This window comes from Sturnira hondurensis, unplaced genomic scaffold, assembly GCF_014824575.4.
Source record: "Sturnira hondurensis isolate 20B ecotype Veracruz unplaced genomic scaffold, ASM1482457v3 Scaffold0009244, whole genome shotgun sequence".
Taxonomy (NCBI): domain Eukaryota; kingdom Metazoa; phylum Chordata; class Mammalia; order Chiroptera; family Phyllostomidae; genus Sturnira; species Sturnira hondurensis.
Window position 1 is genome coordinate 3,297,071 of NW_028081875.1, and position 19,656 is coordinate 3,316,726.

The 19,656-nt window shown below is 38.5% G+C and overlaps 1 protein-coding gene across 4 annotated transcripts in view; it reads right to left on the minus strand.

Moving 5' to 3' along the window:
* Positions 1–19,656, minus strand: part of XRN2 (5'-3' exoribonuclease 2) — a 113,978-nt gene that overhangs the window by 83,799 nt on the left and 10,523 nt on the right. For 2 of the 4 annotated variants that reach the window (XM_037057012.1, XM_037057010.1), the window contains exons 2-7: positions 7,872–7,892; positions 6,608–6,735; positions 6,416–6,527; positions 4,133–4,244; positions 2,551–2,609; positions 2,385–2,474 (exon numbers count right to left, since the gene is read on the minus strand). In XM_037057012.1, the coding sequence (XP_036912907.1) occupies positions 2,385–2,474; positions 2,551–2,609; positions 4,133–4,244; positions 6,416–6,527; positions 6,608–6,735; positions 7,872–7,892 (522 nt within the window). The remainder of the gene's footprint in view (positions 1–2,384; positions 2,475–2,550; positions 2,610–4,132; positions 4,245–6,415; positions 6,528–6,607; positions 6,736–7,871; positions 7,893–19,656) is intronic. The other 2 variants (XM_037057013.1, XM_037057011.1) reach the window with 1 other exon arrangement.

A 19,656-nucleotide genomic window follows, 5' to 3' on the forward strand; every position in this document is an offset into this window, starting at 1 on the left:
GGACTTTTGGCCAAGATGGAGGCATATGTAGATACACTTTGCTTCCTTGCACAACCAGAAGAAGGACAATAGCCAATTTAAAAACAAAAGCATCCAAAACTGCCAGAAAATCGAACTGTATGGAATTCCAACAACCAAGGAGTTAAAGAAGAAACATTCACCCAGACTGGTAGGAGGTGTGGAGACAGGCAACTTAGGAAGAAAGGATGAACAGCTGCTATTGGATCAGGCAGTTCCACATTTGCCTGTGGATAAACTGGGAAAAACAAATGGAAAGCAAGACAGACTGTGCAACCCAGGGATCCAGCACAGGGAAATAAAGTCTCAAATCCCTGGTTGTAAAAACTTGTGGGGGTATCGGGTACCGGAGAAACTCCCAGTATCACAGCAGAGTCCCTTGGAGAAACCAATAGGGTCCTAAAATGTACAAAGACCCACCCAGGAATCAGCACCAGAAGGGCCCAATGCACTTGTAGGTAGCAGGGGAAGTGACTGAAAGCCAGCTGAGAGTAAGAACCATTGTTCCCTCTCTGATCCCTCCCCCACAGAGAGCACCACAACACAGTAAAGTGGGTTTACCTGCCATAGTGAATACCTAAAGCTCCACCTCTTCCAAGGTAATAGCTGTGCCCAAAGAAATATGGCCCACACGAAACAGTACATCAAAGCTCCAAAAATAGAACTAAGTGATGGAGAGATAGCCAACCTATCAGATGCAGAGTTCAAAACACTGGTAATCAGGATGCTCACAGAAATGACTCAGTACACATGCAAAATAAAGAAGTGAAGGCTATACAAAGTGAAATAAAGAAAAATACACAGGGAATCAACAGTGAAAGGAAGAAAACCGGGACTCAAATCAAAGATTTGGAACAGAAGGAAGAAATAAACATTCAACCAGAAGGAAGAAACAGGAATTCAAAAAGAAGGGGGGAGGCTTAGGAACCTCTGGGACAACTTTAAATGTTTCAACATCCGAATCATGGGGGTGCCAGAAGAAGAGCAACAGCAAGAAATCGAAAACTTATCTGAAAAAATAATGAAGGTCTGAGAACTCTCCCAATCTGGCAAAGAGAATAAACATGCCAATTCCAGGAAGCTCAGAGAGTCCAAAAAGTTGTATCCAAGGAAGAACACACCAAGACATATCATAATTACCCAGGATTAAAGATAAGTAAAGAATCTTAAAAGCAGCAAGAGAAAAGGAAACAGTTAACCTACAAAGGAGTTCCCATAAAACTATCAGCTGATTTCTCAAAGAAACCTTGCAGGCAAGACAGGGCTGGAAAGAAGTATTCCAAGTCATGAAAGGCAAGGACCTCCATCCACGATTACTTTATCCAGTAAAGCCATCATTTAGAATGGAAGGGCAGGTACATAAAGTGCTTCCCAAATAAGGTCAAGTTAAAGTTTATCATTACCAGGCCCTTATTGTATGAAATGTTAAAGGGACTTATCTAAGGAAAAGAAGATCAAACCTGTGAACAGTAAAATGGCGACAAACTCAAAACTATCAACAACTGAACAAAAAAAAAAAAAAAAAAAAAAAAAACCCCAACAAAAAACAAAAGCAAACTAAGCAAACAACTAGAGCCAGAACAGAATCACAGAAATGGAGATCACATGGAGGGTTATCAGCAGGGAGCGGGAGAGGGGAGACTGGGGGTAAAGGTGCAGGGAACAAGAAGCACAAATGGTAGGTATAAAATAGATGGGGGTGGGGTAAAAATAGTATAGAGAATGAAGAAGCTGAAGAACTTATATGTACAACCCATGGACACGAGGGAATTCTGGAGGGAAGGGGATACAGGGTGGGTAAAGTAGGGAAAAAAGTGGAACAACTATAATAGCATAATAAATAAAATATACTAAAATATTACTTTCATGTACACACACACATATATTTTTAAAATTTAAGTTGCACCCTAGCTGGTGTGGCTCAGTGGGTTGAGTGCCACGCTATGAAGCAAAGGGTTACTGGTTCTATTCCCAGTCAGGGCAAATGCCTGAATTGTGGGCTAGGTCCCGTTCCCAGTAAGGGGCGCATGAGAAGCAACCACACATTAACATTTCTCTCCCTTTCTCCCTCCTTCCCCTTCAAAAACAAATAAATAAAATCTTTAAAAAAATAAAATTTTAAGTCCAATTTTATGGCTTCATAGTGATAATAAAAGGACAATCTTGACATTGAGAGAAAATTCTGCTGTCTATAAAACTGGACCATGTAAGGCATACCATTTCGAATAACTCTTGATACTTTTCTTCCTCTATCAGTCAACTAGCATTTTATGGGGGGAATAAAGTACAAATAGTATCGATCATACCAAAGTATAAGCTCAAATAATCACCCTAATCTTTCTGAAGTACCAAAATGTGAAACTTACTGTCAAATTTTTCCACCCAGGGTCATTATTTAAACGATTAGCTATGTAATAGCGAAGACATTTAGCAAGATTATCCATGAACTCAGTTCCCTAAAATGAAACAAAGAAATAAATTAACCTATGACTTAAGAGTTAGCAAGAGTTGGAAAAGTATGAGACTACTTACTGGTGTAATACAGTTGCTATCAAATCTTTCTTTTATCTCTTCTGGAGGAAGAACACCACCTAAAGAAAAAGAGGCAATGTTTTCTTCTCCCCATAAAAAAGTGAATTACTCAATATTAAGCCAGAACAACAACAAAAAGTTAGAGAAGTATTCTCACCTGAGGAAAAATGTTCTCCCGTTTGGGACGAAATAAGATTCCTCCCCTCAAATTTAATTTAAGCTTTAACATGACAGCAAAACAATATACAGCACACAAAAGATGCTTACATTGTTACATAAAAATATTTAATGCTAATGTTCTTCAATGCCCTCTGCAGCAAAACACACACACAAACATGGGATTAGGGGTTTTAATTCTGGCAAGTTCTTAGGATAAAGGTGCGCTAATAAAACAAAATTAAAATGCTGAGTTTAATCACAGCTTTATATAAGAAACAAAACTGCCAACTAAATGGCAATGAAAATCCTTTAAAATTGTACTTTTCCTCTGTATCACTGATTAGATTCTCAAGACAGAGAATATATTTCATATTCTCATATATTTCATATATTCAGAGAATATATTTCATAGATTTCATATATTTCATGAAATCTATGAAATATATTTCATAACATTTTCAAGACAGAAGACATCTTTAAAATCAAAGACAACCTGTTATAAATACAAGCAGGTTTTAGAGTATTAAGTACAAGCTGCAGCTAAATGACGATATACTTGCATACTTCCAGCAAATTAAAATAACATAAAAATGTATTATAATTGCAGGCCTGAGCTATGGTATCTTTCTTTTCAACTGCCAAGTGCAATACCTCTATCCAATAAATTATGGCTTTCCTTGCCTTATATAATAAAATACCAAACAAATCACCCTATGACAACCATGCCCCGTTTCATACACAGGTGTCTTGGGAGAGAACCAGTCCCAGTGGGTATCAGGACCTCGACCTTCCCCTTTGCTGACAGTCTATTCCTACATATAAACCCATCGGAAATGTCAAGGCTTTAGGGAACTACAAAGATGACTACACTCCATTCTACATCCCCTCCATGGGAAAATCCTAGGTACCTCATTGCCTCAGCACTCACTAGTATCAACCTATATTGAAAGTGAAAGCCTGTAAATATGGATCACGTCATCCCAGGCCTCCTCATAGAGAGCCGAGTTCTTAGGGGAAGCAATAAACAAGCCACCAAGCCATCTGTGAAAAATATTTTCGGAAATGCAGCTTTCCCACAACCCCATAGAAATAAGAAGCACTCTCGATGTATTTGTTTTATAGATGCACAAAAGTTAGCTTAAGAGCTGACCTGAGAGGCACTGACAATGTGCTCTTCCTATCAGAATTCCCTCCTTTTATTTCCAAGTTTCCCTTTCACTATAGAGTGTGTAAACGAACAAGCTTATTAATTGGAGTGAAGGGTTCAATGAACTACTTTTCAACAGTAAACATAAAATTTCCTTGGATATTCTGGAAACCTAATTAAATTCAAACTTTGCCTATTCATAAGAAAACGCTACCACCTTATTCCCTTCTCCATTTATCTTGTAAAAAGTCCAACTTCAAGAAGCATATTCTTTACCTTTTGCCAGTATTTCTTCTCTGACTCGCTGCTTCTCTACTGCTGCTTCCATTCCTTCTTTTGATGCTCTGAACCTCCTAGATCGCTGTTGATTCATTTTAGCACGTGGTGCCTAAAAACATGTATTTCATACTCAAATAATACTATTAAAAATATTTACAGTTAAACCTATACATTTTTAATCAGTTGTTCTTATAAAAATAGTACACTAAGATGGAAAAGGTTAAGTAATATCTCTAACAATCTTTTCATAATAGACAATAGGCCCTGAGAACTTAAATTTGGACCAAATAACTAAAAGCTGAGCTCAGTCAGATGGACAAATATCCTGTGAAGCCATAGCACTTAACACTGTAGGGCCCACAACCTAACATCAGTTCCACTGGGCTATGGTTTCCCAGCAAGGAAAGCTCATTTTACTAAAAGACCCAGCCAGCAGGGTCTTTTCTGATTAGTTTCTACAGAACCAGAATCAGACAGATGTCCAGGCCTAAAAAGAAGGATGGTCTCCAGTGAAATTCACAATGCCCCATAAAAGCAACAGAAAAAAAAAAAAAAGAAAACTACTTCTTGATCTGTAAGACCCCATGGCATTTCTACTTTGTATATCCCAGAGTGAGGTTCATAATTACTACTGTCACCACAGTAAGGTACAGCAGTTAAAATGGGAGCAGGGTTTTAACTAAAAGTACTTTTAAATCACTCTGACCAAATGTAATTCAAATCACCAAATAAGCCTCACTGTCGTGAACTGGACTATAAGGTTTTGACATTTCTGAAATGAGTTCTGGGGTTGGAAGGGACTCTGAAGTATCCTGTCCATACCTGTAAGTTATTTTATCTTCTCTTTAGATAGTTCCCATTCCTGTTAAATGAGATCACCTAATCTCCTTCAAGTACCAAGTTCTACAATCTACATTTCTATCTTAATAAAAAATGTCTTACAACATATACATATACATACACATAAAAATAGGCACGTTTTATACTCAACCTAGCACACTAAAGTTAAAGACTTTCTACAAGAAATTTAGCTAAATGTGAATTGAAATATGCTCCAAATAAAACACATTCTTGTTCCCTTTATTCTTTATTCCACTTAAACTACAACTTAACAAGTTATCAAGTAGCCAAGATTTTTCACTGAGTAAATAGAACCTCACAGAAAAAAATCTTCTTGGATCCAAAGCTTTCTGAATTTACGAAATCATTCTATTATCCACTAGGATTACTAAATATAGAAAATATTTGGTAAATATTTTCTATATTACCCACTATTTTCTATTACCCACTAAAGAAAGAAAATCTATTTGTGTATGGCTAAATAAATTCAGGGTGATGATTTACTTTAATTATCCTTGAACCCTGATAATGTAGTTTGCTGGTTATTTAAAACCTAAGTAACTTGGTATTGTTATCATAGGTCAGTAAGTTATTCCTCTCTTAAGTCATTTTGATGACTATCCACTGCCTATAGGATAAAATCAAAACTCTTGAGTGTGGCAGGCAAGGTGTTCTCAAGCCATTGTTCTGCTTCCCATTCTAATCTAAAACACCTGTAGTCATCAAAATGTGTCAGTGTGGTCAAAGGAATGGCACATCTGAGTAATCTGGAAGGTCCTTCTTCCCCATGTCTGTCCCAACTATTCCCCTCCACTGCCCACAAACCTCCAATTATTTTTTATCATTTGAGAAATGGGACAGAAGTCACCTCCTCTCTATCTCCTAAGTTCCTGAGTAACACTAACCCTCTTCCCTCTACACCACAGGTGGCAAACACAAGGCCAGTAGGCTGAATCCGGCCCTCCACCTTGTTTTATCCAGCCCGGTACTATGTTTCTACCCCATGGCAGTGCCGAGCTCCTTGCCCCTAGGTTAATGATTAGTTATAATCCTAAAATTACATTCCTTCAAAGGAAGACAACTGTGAGGCTGACGTGCCCCCGGTGAAATGACTGACACCTCTGCTCCACACCCTGCTTGTGTTACTTAGTGCTCACGAAGCCCATTAATTGGTAACTAACTGCACTCATTGACTTATGATTCTGTCCCTTTAGTGGTAAGCCCTTAAAAAACAAAGACAGTCATCAATATCTCCAGCATCTCACAGTACCTGGTACAAAAGAGGCACACAAAAAATGTCTGAAGTACTGAAGGATGAGGCTTTTCTCAAACTGACCAGAATCAATATTTTTCATTATTTAGCCAACTTGCACTATAAACACTAGAAACATAGCAAAAACAAAAAACAAAGGATTCTAAGTTAATTATTTTATTACTTACCACTCCATCTATTGCCATGTAGAGAAGTCGTCTTGGTCTTACAATATTGAAAAGTCTGTCAATGTACTCAAAAATTGCAACCATCATTTCATCTTCATTTTTTGGTGCTGGTCTATGGTAACAAACAAACAATGTAACATAGTACTACTCCTCTGTAACTTGTGATACTGGTGACAAAAATGGGTTACGTACTTGTCTTCAGGATGAGTACAGGGATGGATGATTCCATTCATATCCAAATACAGATTATCAAACTCCACATCATTTGGATTAGGTTTACTGGCATCAACAGGAATCTTTACACCATTGCATTCTTTTGGCTGAGGAAGAGATAATTAACAGTAGTTTGATTGTTCAAGTCTAAAGTAACACATCCCAGGCTCAGTATGAAACTGTTTCATTTCTGAATTGGATCATAAGATAGAAAGTTATTTTACTCCTTAGAGCAAACTGAAACAGATATTTCATCTATAGAAAGCAATAACTTCCAATGCGACAAATTAACCCTAATTACATGGGAGATATTTATCAAACTCTCAACTCATTCAGATGTCCAGGTGAAAAAACAGGAGAATCATCATCTTAGAACTCTTTTCCCACCCTGGCTGGTGTAGCTCAGTGGATTGAGCACGGGCCTGCGAACCACACAGTCGCGGTTCAATTCCCAGTCAGGGCACATGCCTGAGTTGCAGGCCAGTTCCCAGCAGGGGACTCAGAGAGGCAACCATACATTGATATTTCTCTCCTTCCCCTCCCCTCTAAAGATAAATAAATAAAATCTTTAAAAAAAAAGAACTCTTTTCCCTCGCCATCCATTATCAATAAATCCTGTCAATTTAATCTAAAAAGTACATCTCCACTTCCCCTTATTCCCACTCCCATTACCAACATCAGAGTATCACCTCTTACCCGAAAGATCGAACAATCTTTTATGGACTGCCTCACCTCTAGACTTTCCTATCTCCAGTCTACCATCTGTGCTGTCAGTTTTCTTTCTAAAATACAACTGTGGCTGTGTCTTAATCTTGCCTAACTTTTCCAATGATTCCTGCAGCAGGTGCACAACAATGAGCCTGGACCCTTACTAGTCTGTCCTGCCACAACATTGATCAGGCCCACCTTATCTCTTCTCAGTTCCTGGAAAATGCTCTATCATCTCTCAGTGCCTCTGCACACTGTTTCTCCTTTTCCTTCCCTGCCAACCTCCATTTCCTAAAATCCTATTTATTTTCCAGGGTCTAGATTGAAGTCAAATGTCACTTTATGATACTTTGTACACATCATCTCAAAAACTAACTCTTTCTTCTGCATTTCCTCAGAATTGTTTATTCACTTATAACTCTTCCATGGTTTTATAATTAACTTGTCATTCTAATCCAACCACACTGAGTTCTTCAAAAGGTTAAGGCCTGTGTCTTACTCCTAGAGGCACTTACATTTTTGTAATGAACATTACCTTTGTCTTTTTCTTCCAGAGCTTCAGCAAATGATAAGAATATAAGATCACACTTTTACTGTTATAAACAGTATTAGTCATTAAAAAAATTACCAGTTCCCCCATATATATAAAGCATTATTTACAACAGCCAAAAAAAAAAAGTAAGTGAACAGTTTAAAAACTTATCACGGCCCTGGCCAGGTGACTCAGCTGGTGGGAGCACCTTCCCACAGACCAGAGGTTGTGGGTTTGATTTCCAGTCAGGGCACATACCTATGGTGCTGGTTCAATCCCCGGTCAGGGCACATAAAGGAAACAACCAATCAATTTTCCTCTCTCACATCAATGTTTCTCACCCTACCCCTGTCCCTTCTCGTCTCTAAAAAAAAATCAACACACATATCTGAAGGTGAAGATAAATAAATAAATAAATAAATACCCATTATGCACATACCACATCATGCACGAATGGACCTCAAAAACACCAGCCAAGTGAAAGTCACAAAAGACCATAAAAGATACCATTTATACAATCCAGAAGACAAATCTAGAAACAGAAATAGATTGGCTTCAATCTGAAGGTGGGCAAAGGGTGAGGGAGACAGGAAGTGACTGCAGATGGGCACAAAATTTCTTTTGGGAGTGCTAAAAATGTTCTAAAATTGAATAATGGTAAATGTTATACAACTCTGTATATATACTAAAAACGACTGAATTTTATACTTTAAATGTGTGAACTCTATCATATATATCTCAATAAAGCTGTTAAAAAATAAAAAATAAGGCACTGGCTGGTGTGGCTCAGTGGATTGAGTGCCAGCCTATGAACCAAATGGTCACTGGTTCAATTCCCAGTCTAGGGCCCATGCCTGGGTTGCAGACCAGGTCCCCAGTAGGGGGTGCACAAGAGGTAACCACACATTGATGTTTCCCTGTCTTTCTTGCTTCCCTTCTCTAAAAGTAAATAAATAAAATCTTTTAAAAAATAAAATAAAAATAAGAAGTCAACTTAATTAGCAAAAAAGAGCCCACTGAATATATTAATAAGCTCTGGTATGTTCATATAGTGGAATGCCAGATACTAGTGAGATTCAAAGATATAGAGCAGGATAATCACAAATATATTGCTGAGCCAAAAAAGCAAGTTACAGGAAAAAAATATATATACAGGATACCACACACAGACAAAACAGTATTAGGTAGTCTTCAGCGATGAATACACATGCAATGAAAGCATAGAGAAAAGCAAGGGATAAACACCAATGTCAAGACAGTGGCTATCTTTGAGAGGGATAGTGATGAAATTGGGCTTCAATTTTTATTTATAATTGGTAGTAAAGGTATCAAAAGGGATTTAAAGTAGAACAGGAAAGAAGCTACCAATATTCTACACAAACATGCTGTGAATCAGGAAAAAGGGGCTTTATCAGAAGCATGAATAGAAGTATATATACTGTCTAACCACTATCCTGTATACCTGAAATTAATACAAAATAACACCGGATGTTAAGTGTAATTGAAAAATAAAATTTAAAGTAAAAAAACCACAGTGAATGGAATAAGTGGTAAAGAAAGCAGGAGGTCAAGTTTGAGGGAGACTACAGAAGATAACCTGATGACCCCCAAAAACAAACTATGAAGGCAAGAGGCTAACTCTCCATCTAACCTCTACACTCCAAACTCCACATTTTCCTTTCTCCTACACCAAGCAGACACTATACTCAAGAGCGCTGAGACCTATTTTCTTTATGCTCCCCAGCAAGCAATGCTTATCTGCCTTTGTAAAGTGCAAGCAGTCATAATATGAACATGAATGGATATGGCCCTATTCCAAGAGAACTTTATTTATAAAAACAAGAGGTCACTGGCTTGCTAATCTCCACCCTAGTGCCTAATGCAGCACTAGGCATATTATAGATCTTCAAAGAATGTTGCATATAAGTTGCATCAGAACTACTATTACAGAGAAAGCAGAGTATGGAGAAGAGGGCATGATGGGCACTAATTACAAAAATAAAAAAGCTCCAACCACCCCCAATATGAAAACTAAACATATTTCCTTCAGGAGTACTATAGATATATTCAACACATTAATTATGTAAATCCAGAAATTCTTTACTTAGGAGAAAATTTCGATGCTGAACAAAGGAACTCACTCAAAAACCCTGCCAAAAACAATGCTAGTAAGCCTGGGTTAAGGAGAGATCTTTAGTCAATCAAAGGGCAGTAAAAAGAAAATCTGCTCTGAAACCTAAAACCAATTCATTTCAAGTCACTTTTTCATTATCTTTTGGTTTTTCCAGATGATAAAGTGACCAGCCTTCCCTTTCTACCCCAAGACTACAAGAGTAAAAATAAACATGCCCACAACTGCTCAGCATGCTAGAAAACCAGAACCCTGTGACTTGAAATGTGCAAAACCAGTAGATCTGACAAGATGGAGTACAAGCTAAAACATACAGAGAGGAGCTCTGCTGCCAAGAAGTGGGAGGCCCAGAGAGGGGGCTCAAGAGACAGTCTTTGGATAATTTGCAGCAGCAGCAGGAACAGCCAGATGAGTCACCCCTGCACTATTCCCTCTCCTTTCACCCTCTGGGGCTCCACGTGGACAAGGCAACTTGGGATAGGTGTTCCCAGAGAACACGGGTACTGAGTATGAAGGGCAGTGAAGTCCTTTGGCTGGCTGACTCGCAGTTCCCCAGAGGAACAGGGAGCACAGCTACCCAGAAGGCTGGTGGTCAAGGTAGTTCTGCCAGTGAGGAAGTCCACTCCTCCATTTCACGGGAAATGAGAGGATGTATGTATCCCAAATAGGCAGTGGGAAATATCCTATTTATCGGGGGGAAAAGCCAAGGGATCAAGATAAAGAAGGTACTTAAAAAAGTAAAGATGGTACAAATATACAAATAGTCTGTATTAAAAAAAAAAAACACTCCACAGGTTTTGAAGTAAACCCCCAAAATGAAATTTCACATCTACCTACTGTTCCGTCAACATTATAAGGCTTTCTGGCTCCTCAAATATGAGGCAGAAACCTCATATTTGCTGTTTGCTAATAGCTGAGTAAATGTATTTTTGTTTAATAACATTAGAAAAAGGTTTCACTGGAATGAGAATTTCCACTGTTGTTAAAGTCAGATTCCAAACCATAGAACTTGTTTTTAGATTTCCCTTAAATCTAACCTTCCACCTTAAGACACTAGAAAAATAAGAGCAAACTAAACCCAAAGCAATCAGAAGGAAGGAATCAATAAACATTAGAATTAATAAAACAGATAACAACAAAAAAGTAATAAAGACAAGACTTTATGAAACCAAAAGCTGGTTCTTTGAAAAGACTGACAAACATTTGGTCAGTATAACCAAGAAAAAGAGAAGATTCAAATTACTAGAATCAGACAAAAAGAGAGAAAATTACTGCCAATCTTAGAGGAAAAAAAGGATTGTAACGAAACATTATAATAATATGCCAACAAATAAATGACGTATTTATTTGATGAAATGGACAAATTACTAATGAGACACATACCACAGAATCAAGAGAAAACTTGAATAAAAGTATAAAAAGTGAAATGACTGAATCAGTAAACAAAAAGCTACCCACAAAAAAAGCCTAGGTCTAGATGGTTTCACCACTAAATGGTACTAAACATTTAAGAAGAATACCAATTCTTCACAAATCTTCAAAACAAAACACACTTTCTAACACATATGAGGCTAGTATTACCCTGATACCAAAACCAGACAAAGATCTAATAAGGAAACAAATTTAGAGATTAACATTTCTGTAGAACATGGATGTAAAAATCCTCAAAAAATACTAGCAAACTGAATTCAGCAATATATGAAAAAAATTATATATCATGACTAAGTGGGATTTATATTAGGGATGCAAAGTTGATTTAACATCCAAAAATTAATTAACATATCAGATGAACAGAATGAAAAGCAAAAACTGCATGCCCATCTCAATGGATGTACAAAAAGCATTTGACAAAAATCCAACATCCTTTCATGATTTAAGAAAAGAAAACACACCCATAAACTAGGAATAAAAGAGAAGTTCCTCACTATAAAGGGTACCTACAAAACAAAAAAATCCAGTTCACATCATACTTAATGATGACATAGTAGAAGGTTTCCCTCTAAGATCAGGTGTAAGACAAGGATGTCCACTGCTGCTATTTCTATTCTAATCTGTAGTGAAAGTTCTAATCAGGACAATTAGGCAAAAAAAGAAGAAAAGAAAGAAGGAAGGAACGAATGAAGGAAAGAAAGGCATGTGTATTAGAACAAGGAAATAAAGCTACCCCTGTTTTGCATGACATCATCTTTATGTAAGAATCCTACAGAATCCACTAAAAGAAATTAGTTTTTTAAGGTTGCAGGATTCAAGATGAATATACAAAACCAATTTAATTTCTTGCAATGAGCAATCCAAAAAATAAAATTAAGAAACTCTCATTCACAACAGTATCCAAAATAGTAATAAATTCACTATTAAAATAATTAACAAAAAAATGAAAAACCATTCTGGCCAATGTGGCTTAGTTGGATGGGGTGTTGTCCTGTAACCAAAGGGTTGCAGGTTTGATTCCTAGCCAGGTCACATACCTAAGTTGTGGATTAAGTCTTTGGTCTGGGCATGTACAATCCCAGGTCCAGGCGCTTATAGGAGGCAACCAATCGGCGCTTCTCTCTTGCACTGATGATTCTCTCTACCCCTTCCCTCTCTTCCTTCACCTCTCTCCAGAAGCAATAAAAAATGTTCTCAGGTGAGCATTAAAAAACAAACAAACCCCAAAACATCTAACTTGGAAGCTCATTCTAAAATTCATAAAGTCCAGCACTCATTTATGATAACTCTCAACAAAGTGGAAATACAGGGAAACCTCAATGCAATAACAGCCATATATGACAAACCTGCAGCCAACCTCATACTCAATGGACAAAAACCACAAGAATTTCCCTTAAGGTCAGAACAAGACAGGGATATCTGCTTTCCCCATTCTTATTCAACAGAGTACTGGAAGTCCTAGTCATAGCAATCAGACAAGAAGAAGAAATAAAAGGCATCCAAACTGAAAAGAAGTGAAACAGTCATTATTTGCAGATGACATATTATATAGAGAGAGTTCTATAAAGATTCCACCAAGAAACTACTAGAACTGATTAATGAATTCAGTAAAGAAGCAGGATACAAAATAAACATCCATAAATCAGTTGGAATTTTAACACCAATAATGAACAATCAAAAAGGGAAATCAACAAAATAATCCCATTCACAATTTCGTCAAAAAAATAAAATACCTAGGAATAAATTTAAACAAAGATGCAAAAACCTGTACTTGGAAAATTATGAGGCACTGAAGAAAATGAAGATACAAATTAGTGGAAGCATATACTATGTTCATGGACAGAAATAATTAACATCGTTAAAATGACCATTCTACCCAAAGCAAGCTATAGACTCAATGCAACTCCCACCAAGATACCAATGGCATATTTCACACATCTAGAACAAATATTCTAAAAAGACCCTGAAGAGCCAAGCAATCTCGAGAAAGAATAAAGTTGGAGGAATCACACTACCTGATATCAAACTATACTACAAGGCCATAAGTAATCAAAACAACATTGTACTGGTATAAAAACAGATGTATAGATAAATGGAACAGAACGGAGTGCCCAGAAATATACCTACTCCTTTAAAGTCAACTAATATTTGACAAAGGAGGCACAAACAAAAAGTAGGGTCAAGACAGTGTAGTCAATAAATGGTGTTGGGAAAATTGGAGATACATGCAAAAAAATGGAACTAGACCACCTTCTTATATAACATATAAGAATAAAATCTATAGGAGGTGGAAGGAAAATAATGGGGAAAAGAAGGAAAAGGGTCAGCAAAGAACATGTATAAAGGACCCATGGACAAAGCCAAAGGGAGGTAGAATTGAGGGTGGGAGGTGGGGGTGGGTGCAGTAGGGGAAAGTGGTGGTGGGAAAATGGAGACAACTATATTCAAATATTAATTAAAAATGCTAAAAATAAATAAGAATCATTAAAAAACAATAAAACTCAAAATAAATTAAACACTTCAGTGTAAGACTCAACACCATAAAAACTGTAGAAGAAAACACAGGCAGTAAAATCTCAGACATTTTTTGTAACATTATTTTTTCTGGTATATCTCCTCAGGCAGGGGAAACAAAAGAAAAAAATAAACCAATGGGACTACATCAAACTAAAAAGGGTTGGCACAGCAAAGGAAACCATCAACAAAATGAAAAGATAACCAACCCACTGAATGGAAAAACATACTTGTCCATACATTTGATAACGGGTTAATACATTCAATTTATAAGAAAGTAATAAAACTCAACACCAAAAAACCAAACAACCCAATTAAAAAATGGGCAAAGGACCTGAATAGCTACTTCTCCATAAAGGATATACAGATGGCCACTACACATATGAAAAGATGCCCAACATCACTAATTATTAGAGTAACACAAATTAAAACTGTAATGAGATATCACTATGCACCTGTCAGAATGGCTATCATCAATAAATCAGCAACTTTTGGTGAGGATATGGAAAAAAGGGAACCTTCGTGCACTGCTGATGAGAATGCAGAGTGGTGCAGCCACTGTGGAAAGCAGTATGGAGATATCTCAAAAAATTAAAAATGAAACTGCTCAATAACTGAGCAATTCCACTTCTAGGTGTGGGGGCAACTTTGCCAGCAAGTCCCCCCATCCACCACAGATGAAAGTAACACTTACCAAGACATGATCTGCTTGGTGAGGAGAGGTAGCCAATCTCTCAGAGGAGAAAGGCCAAAAGCCCCTTCCTCAACGGCTTTTTTTAAAAAAATTATTTAATTATTTTCAAGTACAGTTTTCTGTCTATTACTCCCATCCCATCCTACCCCCCATGCTCAATGGCTTTTACTGGGTTGTAATACACAGGAATACAGGCGGCAAGGATCAAACAGTAGATAACATTTCAAAGAAATCTGAGGGCTTAATCTGAGTCAGTGTCTGTCAGATAAGGAGGTTGCAGAAACTTTGGGAGACATACTCATTCCTGCTCAGATTCTTATCATATGAATGAAAGCACTCTTAGCAAAGCAGGCTTCACAGGACTTTTTGGAACTCTTTCTTATGCCCTATCGCTCAGGATCCCGCTCTAGCAGGCAAGGGGCTGCACCGCTTCCCCTGGCATAGGTTTTAAGGCTTAACTGAATTAGAGCCATGAAGCACTTCTCCCAGAGGACACGGGGACTCAGGCTATGTCAAATAGTTGGGGGGCAAGGGTCCATCACTCCCTCTTTGTTGCAGCCCCCGAAGTCCTTCCATGATGGCCTCCCAAGTGATCGTGTCCGGCTTAAGTTGCCCGCCTCTGAGGAGTGGTACCCATCTTTGACTAACCGACCAAGCTTTGGGGTCAGGGGATGAAGCAGAAGCAGCATTTGCTACCAGAGACAAGCTTTGTCTCCTTAGTGGCTCCCATTCCAGAGGTCACTCACTCAGCCTTAGCCATGGGGGGCAGTTACAACTCCTGAAACCAGAGCGGTTCCCAACATCTAGGTATGCATCCAAAGAAACCCAAACACTAGTTCAAAAGAACATATGCACCCCTATGTTTACTGCAGCATTATTTACAACAGCCAATACTTGGAAGCAGTACAACTGTCCACCAGTAGATGAGTGGATAAAAAACTTATGGTATATTTACGTAATGGAATATTACTCAGTCGAGAAAGAGAAACAGAGAGATCAATCTTACCCTTTGTGTCAGCATGGATTGACTTAAAGAACATTACGCTAAGTGAAATAAATCAGTCAGAGAAAGACAAGTACCAGATAATTTCACTCTAAGTGGAATCTAACAAACAAAATTAACTATCCAGCAAAATAGAGACAGACTCAGAAAGAGCAGGCTGACAACTGTCAATTGAGGAGTATGGGATCAGGGTATAGGAGAATGGAGGTACTAACCAAAAAGAGAAAAATGAGAAAACTCATGGACACAGACAACAGTGTGTTGATCAGTGAGAAAAGGTGGGGTAATAGGAGGCAAAAGAAGGTAGGGGGGGATAAATGGTGATGGAAGGAGACTTTGGGTGGTGGATACATAATGCAGTGTATAAATGATGTGTTGTTGTAGAGTTGTACACCTAAAACCAGTATGATTTTGTTGACTAGTATCACCCCAATAAATTCAATAAAAATGAAGGAAGGAAGGAAGGAAGGAAGGAAGGAAGGAAGGAAGGAACGAACTGTGAGGGGAGCAGAATCATCAAAATAATCCTGAAAGTGACAACTAAATAGGAAGACTTATTCTTCCCAATTTCAAAACATACTACATTTGGACTTTCAGTCAAAATGGCAGCATAGGCAGACATGACTTGCCTCTTTGCACAACCATATCAAAATTACAACTACAATACGAAACAATCATCACTCAGGAACATCAGAAATCAAGTTGAAGGGAAGTCTGAAAACTATAAAATTAAAGAAACCACATCCATCCAGACTGGTAGAAGGGGCATAGACATGGAACAGGATGGTCGCAAACCCATGTGGATAAAAACTCAGGAGGGCTATCTTGGGAACGAGGAGTCCCAACCCCACGCCAAGCCCCCCAGCCCAGAGTTCCAGTGCCAGGAAGATAGTCCCCACAACTTCTGGCTGCAAAGACCAGTGGAGATTGAGTTGGTGGAAGAAACTTCTGGGACACCAAGCAGTACCTCCAGACTCAGACTCCACCTACTCAGACTCACTCTCCCTTTGAGCTCCAGCGCCCGGGCAGCAGCTTCAGAGGCACCAGTGGCATACAGGGAGAAAATGAAGTGTCTAGCATCAAGGCAAATAGAGACCATAATCCCTTTTCTAAACCCTCTACCCACAGAGTCAGCAAGCTGGTGCCATATCTAAGACTCCATCAACTTGGCTAACACTATGTGAACCCACCTTGGATATCCCCAGAGATAATGTTCTCCCCAACTTATGGACCCACCCAAGCTGCTTTTCCATTATGAATGACTGCTCTTGGCTCACACTTCACAACTCCCTAAATCCTCTCAAACAAGCAATAGCTGGCCTCAGTGAGTCCCAGACCTAGCACTAGCAGCAGCCAGCCTAGATTCACAGCTTGGCTTTGCTTGGACATCTCTAAGCCCAGCACAAGCAGCAGCCATCTCAGATTGCTCTACAGCTCAGTGAGGGTGGCCTCGAGCTAACACAGGTGGGGGCTGAACTTGGCCTGCATCACCCAGAAAATCCCAGGGCCAGCTCACCCACTGGACAGCTACACACCACAATCAGAGCACCATTACCCTGCCCCTGCACAGCTGCTCCTACACAGAGGTTGGTGGTAACTGGTCACAGCCAATCCTTGCAGCTGACAGTCCTAGGCAAATCCCTACCATTGATCTGCTAACAGCAACCAAGACTCAGCTATAAAGACAGGGGTGTGCTAAGACCACACAAAGTGCACACCTTGAGTACCCAGTTTGGGTGACAGGGGAGGCTATGCCACTGGATCCTACAGGACACCTACTACATTAGGCCACACTACAAAGACATGGAGTCAAAGCAGTTCTACCTAATACATAGAAACAAACACGGGGCGGGGGGGGGGGGGGCTACCAAAATGAGGAGACAAAGAAACATGACCCAAATGAAAGAAAAAATCAAAACTCCAGAAAAAAGAAATAAGTGAAATGGAGATAAGCAATCTGTCAGTTGCAGAGCTCAAAACACAGTTTATAAGGATGCTCAAGGAGCTTAGTGAGGACCTCAATAGCATAAAAAAGATCCAAGGAGAAACAAAGGATTCACTCATTGAAATAAGAACAATTTACAGGGATATAACAGTAGAATGCATGAAGATGAGAATCAAATCAATGATTTGGAATATAAGAAAGCAAAATACAACCAATTAGAACAACAACTGTAAAAAAGAATCCAAAAAAATGAGGATAGTATAAGCAGCCTCTGAGACAACTTCAAGTGTTCCAACATTCCTATCATAGGGGTACCAGAAAGAGAAGAGAAAAAGCAAGAAATTGAAAATTTGGAAAAATAATGAAAGAAAACTTCCCTAATTTGGTGAAGGAAATAGACATGCAAGTCCAGGAAGCACAGAGTCCCAAACAAGATGGATGCAAAGAGGCCCACTCCAAAACACATCATAATTAAAATGCCAAAGGTTAAAGAGAGTATCAAAAACAGCAAGAAAGCCCTGGCTGGTGTAGCTCAGTGGATTGAGCGCGGGCCTGCGACTCAGACGATCGCGGTTTGATTCTCAGTCAGGGCACATGCCTGGGTTGCAGGCCAGTTCCCTGCAGGCCAACTCCCAGCAGGGGACGCAGGAAAGGCAACCATACATTGATGTTTCTCTCCCTCTCTCCTTCCCTTCCCCTCTAAAGATAAATAAATAAAATCTTTAAATAAAAAAAAAAAAGCAGCAAGAGAAAAGCAATTGGTTACCTACAGGGGAAATGCCACAGGATTGTGAGCTGACTTCTCTAAAGGAACCTTTCAGGCTAGAAGGGATTGGCAAGAAATATTCAGTCATGAAAAGCAGGGATCTACAGCCAAGATTCCTCTACACAGCAAAGCTATCATTTAGAATTGAAGGGCAGATAAAGAGCTTCCCAGACAAGAAAAAGCTAAAGGAGTTCATCATCACCAAACCATTATTATATGAAATGTTAAAGGAGCTTATTTAAAAAAGAAGACCAAAGCTATGAACAATAAAATGGCAAAAATTACAAATCTATCAACAATTAAATTTAAAGAAACAAAGTAAGCAAACAAGAAGAGACAGAATCATGGATACTGAGAGTGTTTTGATGATTGCCAGATGGGAGGGAGGTGTGGGTGAATGGGTAAAGAGGTGAGGGTATTAAGAAGTACAAATAGGTAGTTACGGAATAGCCATGGGACTGCAAAATACAGTATAGGAAATGGAGTAGACAAAGAACTTATACACATGACCTGTGGACATGAACAGTGGTGGGGCTATTTTCTGAGCATGTGGGGGTTTAGGGTGGAAGGAGGCAAAGGGGGAAAAATCAGTACAACTGTTATTGCAAAATCAATAAAATATAATTATAAAAATAAAAAATAAAAACAAAATAAAACAAAACTACAAAGCAACAGTACTCAAAACAGTGTGGTACTGGTACAAAGATAACATATAAATTAAAGGAAAAGAACTAAAAAAAACTAGAAATAAACCCATACATCTACAATCATCTGACTTTTGACAAGGAAGTCAAGACCTTTTAATGAGGAAAGAAGTTTTCAACAAATGGTACCGTGACAACTGGAGAGGCACATGCAAAAAATAAAAATAAAAAATAAAGTTGGCCCCTAACCTTATACCATGTATAAAAGTTTATTTATAAGGGATCATATGCCTAAATTTAAGAGCTTAAAGTATAAAACTCTGACAAAAACACAGGCATTAACTTAGCAATATATTCTTATTTATGACACCCAAAGCACAAGCAACAATAACAATAGACTTCATCACTAAAATTAAGAACTTTTATGCATCAAAATGTAACAGAGTGTCAGACCAAACTGCTGCAAAAGGCAGGAGGCAGGGAGAAAACCCCTAGGCAGAATTTATAATTAAAAATGGCTTGCCCTCCCAGTGAAGGGAGATTGCCAGAGGCAGCTGGGCAGCTTGTGACTCTGTAGAAGGAAGCCTTATACAGAGCATGGTGGTTCAAGACTTTGCCCCCTATGCAACATGGCAGCTGAAAGAAGGGCAATGGTAAACA